The sequence below is a fragment of the Glycine max genome, chromosome 11, assembly GCF_000004515.6.
Source record: "Glycine max cultivar Williams 82 chromosome 11, Glycine_max_v4.0, whole genome shotgun sequence".
Classification (NCBI taxonomy): domain Eukaryota; kingdom Viridiplantae; phylum Streptophyta; class Magnoliopsida; order Fabales; family Fabaceae; genus Glycine; species Glycine max.
In genome coordinates, this window is record NC_038247.2 from 16608692 (window position 1) to 16613411 (window position 4720).

Below are 4720 nucleotides of genomic sequence, written 5' to 3' on the forward strand. Positions count from 1 at the left end.
AATCTAACGGAGAGCTATTTTGGCTTCTACAATTGATACTGTTGATGAGATAAATGATTTTCTTCTATCATTAGTGTCAGGCACTAACTTATTTATTATAGTTTATGCATAATTCAATTAGAAATAAGTGCTACAAACATAAAAAAAATTTGCATTTTTCTAATAAATGTTGGAGGTGAAAAAGAATATTTAAGTTTAGATATGGTAGACAAATCAGATGCAACAAAGAGTTAAGCATGGGAAGCACTTACTCCTGAATTTCTAAACTCTCTTAGGACATCGGGACTTCTTAATGATAAAAATAAACTTAAAGTAGGAAGTTTGATCATGCTTTTAATAAATATTGATCAATCTGAAGGTTTGTGTAATGGCACAAGACTAATTATGACAAGATTAGAAAACCATGTCGTCCAAGCAAAAATCATTGATGGAAACAAAAATGGAAATCTGATATATATTCCTAGAATGTGTTTGTCTCCATCACAATCATCATGGCCTTTTAAACTGATTAGGAGGCAGTTTCCTATCATGCTATCATATGCCATGACAATAAACAAATCTCATGATCAGTCACTGGAATGTGTTGGACTTTACTTGCCTAGACCAGTTTTTAGCCATGGTCAACTATATGTGGCAGTCTCAAGAGTTAAGAGTAAACAAGGATTAAAGATCTTGATACATGATAAGAAAGGAAGATTATTGAATACTACAACAAAAGTAGTCTTCAAAGAAGTATTCCATAATCTTTAATTGGTAAAATTATGATTATATCACACATGAAAAGCACTTTATGTTATGACTTCCAACTTTTAGTAGTTCAAACTAATATTGAGGTGTGCATTCTACTTTGACTTAAGTCTTATTTCAATTCTCAAGTTCTACTTTCAGGAATGTGATGGATGATTTTGGAGATGTTTTGTCCAATTCATTAGTTTCACACTCTTCTTGAAATGTAAGTTGTTCTAAACATCTACTGCAACTTCCAGTTCTATTTCATTTAATTTAATTTAATTTTTGTTTTCATCTTGAACTACCACTAAAAGAATTTCTCATAAGATTTTATGAATATGATCAATATAATGATTTACTCAATTAGGTAATTGAATTTGCCGGTTAGGAAATCAAAACACGAGACTACCAATGATTAATTTTTTGGGTTACATTTTCATAATAGAACAATTGTTGAGGTTCAATATTTTATTTTGTTGTATATCTTTTCACTCATTGTTCCTAATTACTGTTTTAAATAATGAACAACTTCAACCTCAAGAGGGTGGAGAATGTGATCAGTTTCTCAAACCTCAGTTACCTAATGCAACCAACTAAGAAGAGATCTTAATTGAAGCAGTCTTGACCAAGTACAAAGCAATAGGAAGCCAATTCATATGGTTAATTTTTTTTGTCTTTCACTTATTTTATTTTCACTTTTAGTTTGGAATACAATTATTTCAATTCTTTGCATACCCAACAATTTTGGCGATTATTATATTTCATTTTTTCCAGAACTCACCCTTCCATGTTGCGAATTTCTCAAGGCAAGCTAAATTTGATTCAGTCATTCTTGAGTTCTTGGGTGGAGTTATTAATGAATGCAAAGGTCTGATCCATCAACTTCACAAGAACACAATGAAGATTGGAAAAGGTTGGAAGCGTTACTACAAATATAACAAACTATAAAAGGGAGACAAAATTTTCTTTACCTTCGATGTTGCAATAAGAAAGGTGGTTGGAGTCACAAAAGTTAATTAAGAGTTATTGGGTTTGGATTTAATGTTCTGTTTTACAACAATAATTTCACTTATTACAACATTTTGTGTTTATTATCATTGTATCTCTTTCGGTTTGTCATTGCTAAAATGGTTTTTCTAAAATGTCAGCATGTCTAATTTACAATGACATACATATAATGATTATAAGTTATATAGGTTATGGTATAATGTCTTCGATTTGGATCAATTATCAGCAATCCTCTCATTCTTATCTTTTACTACCTTAGCGTATAATGTTTTAGGTTTGGATGAGTTATCGACAATTCTCTTATTCTTATCACAAACTTCCTTAGTATATAATATATTCTTTCCAAATAAAAAATATGATTTCACATCTAACTTAAAAGACAATTGAATTGAGTTAAAGACACTACACATATCATTATCAATTAATTCAATTAAATTCTTAAAAGTAATACACGTATAATAATAGAGAATGTGCACATGTGTAAATATAAAGGACACTCCTGAGGATGCACCGGTAGAATACTAATAAGGTAAAAAAAGTAAAGAAAAATTAATATAGCATTTTGAATTTCTGTTTAATTTTGATATGGAAGTAATGTGTTTGGGATAAAATATTTTTAGTTAAGAAGTAATCAATGAAAGTAAATGTGTTTCTTAGCCAATTTTTGTTGTTAGTAATAGTATTATAGACAAAGCAATTAGATAAAATAATGTAGTTAAAAGTTAGAATTATTCAGTAAACAAGTTAAAGAGATATACAGTACGTAGCTAGTAAGAGCTTTAAACTATTTTTAATATTTTTAGTTTATGATTGATATGCAAGAAAGAGTTAGTGAGAAAACTAATATTGCAAAAAAAATGTTATAGATAAATACAGTATGGATAGTATTATAACGAATCCCTTTTCTTAAAACAACTACTGGACGGACCACAACAAGACATCATACTTGACACTAAATTAGTTAAGTGAAAAACAAAAAAATGTGTAGATGTCTGTGTCAACAGCTGTACTTTAACTTCTCTTAAAGTTATCTAATATTAAATGACAAAACTTTTCAATTAACTTTTGTTGTAAAATGAATATTTAAATTATAAAATAAAATTTTCAGTAATATTTTGCGGCTTGTCTATGGTAACTATTCTTATTCCTAAATCCTTTCCTACTTGTATCCGTCTCTAATGTTTTAAAACTCGTTACATGGTGGAAAATGTCAAACGTACACTTCATTTTAAAGGTATACCAGTGAAAAGAAAGAAAAAATGATAAATGTAACGAATGCTATCATGAAAAACCAAAAAGAGAAATAAGAAGAAAAATGGAATTAAAATGAAATTGAAGAGAAAATATGTTTATAAATAATCAAATACAATAACCCTGACATGTTTTTATACATGCATACATCTCAGTAGAAACAGAGGAATACCTCCATCAATGCACTCCAACACGTTTAAGTAGGAAAGCAGATTTTGCTTGCTGGGCAGTACTTCTTATACATAGTACATATTTTTTACAGCTATGGCTAAAATTTGAATGGAGTAAAAACATCTGGGGTGGAACAAAAACAAAAGAATATTTGCATCACAGTGGTGACATTGTTAACTTATTCTACAAGTTATTCTTACTCATAACACTTCTTTAATCCTTTTTATAAAAAATAAGTTGTAATATATTTTACGGAAAAACTTATTTCTTATAAAAATGACGGGATGCAATATTATTTATATATGTCCAAATATAAAAGAAACCGTAAGAGTATCTCCAAAAAAATTGTACAAGAAAGTTGCAACTCATTTTTCCAATACCAAATTTATCAACAACCCATTTCAGCAATTTGGCAACATTAGAAAATGACTCATATGAAAGATGATAAGTATTCAATTTCAGAAGGTGCAAGTGCAACATTCCCGTAAACTCCAGAGTCACGGATTAAATGCGGTGGCTCCCATGCTCAGTCCCTGTCACCCTACCGTAACTATCCAGTATCCACACTCTACTCAAAAAAATCAAATGCATTATTATTACTTCTCTATGATATTGTAAAACATAAAACCTCCTACACTGCACCTTTATGATTCTCTTAGTTTTTTTCTCACAAACACATTAGAGTATAAGACAGTGTTTGGTTGCGGAGAAAATAAAAAACATGGAATTCTGGAACCGCAGATTGCTACTACAGAACGAGGACGTTCCACTCTCCATGCCACCTCTCTCTCACACTCACACCAAACATGCCACAAATGCATCATCATCATCCTCGCCGCCACAATCTTCATCATTCCAATTCCAAAGCCCTCTGCAAGTGTCGATTCGTCCCGTTTTTTCTTCGAGCGTGGCCTACGTCTTCCTCATCCTCTTCACCACCTTCTTCTTCATCGGCTTCGTCTTCCTCTACTTCCGCCAGTTCGCCTCCGACGCGGCCACTTTCCGCCGCCGTCATCCGCCACGCCGGGAGGAGGAGGAGGACGCCGCGGCGGCGGCGTCAGCGAAGAAGTGTCTGCCGGTGGTGGGGCACCGCGGGGGGTGCGCAGAGTGCGCGATATGTCTTGAGGAGCTGCGAGAGGGGGACGCGGTGAAGGTGATTCCGTACTGCAAGCACGTGTTCCACCCGCACTGCATTGACACGTGGCTCGATAAGCAAGTCACGTGCCCCGTGTGCCGGTGCAGTGAGCTTTGTGGAGCGGCGCAACAGAGTGGAGAAGAGGTGGGGTCGGTGTCAGCGACAAGACAACAAGTAGAACAAGAAGAACAAGAAGTGGTTCCAATTCCAAATTTGGATTAGAAGAAGAAGATGACACTGTAGCGTTGCGTGTTTCATTGGACATTGGTTATCCATATTTACTAGGTTTCAACCACTTAACAAACGAACGTGTACATATTAGAACTTTCTTTTCTACTTTTGTTCATTGGCATTATTGCCACTTGCCATTGTCATTATTTAGGAGTACTTAATAAGTCAATAACATTCTCTTTCAATTTTTTAAAA

At 33.3% G+C, this 4720-nt stretch overlaps 1 protein-coding gene across 1 annotated transcript; it reads left to right on the plus strand.

The window, feature by feature from the left end:
• Window positions 1–3607: 3607 nt before the first annotated feature.
• Window positions 3608–4720, plus strand: LOC102663476 (RING-H2 finger protein ATL57). Its single transcript, XM_006591547.4, has one exon. It carries the CDS (start codon window positions 3881–3883, stop codon window positions 4514–4516), a length of 636 nt encoding a protein of 211 aa, XP_006591610.1. The 5' UTR covers window positions 3608–3880; the 3' UTR covers window positions 4517–4720.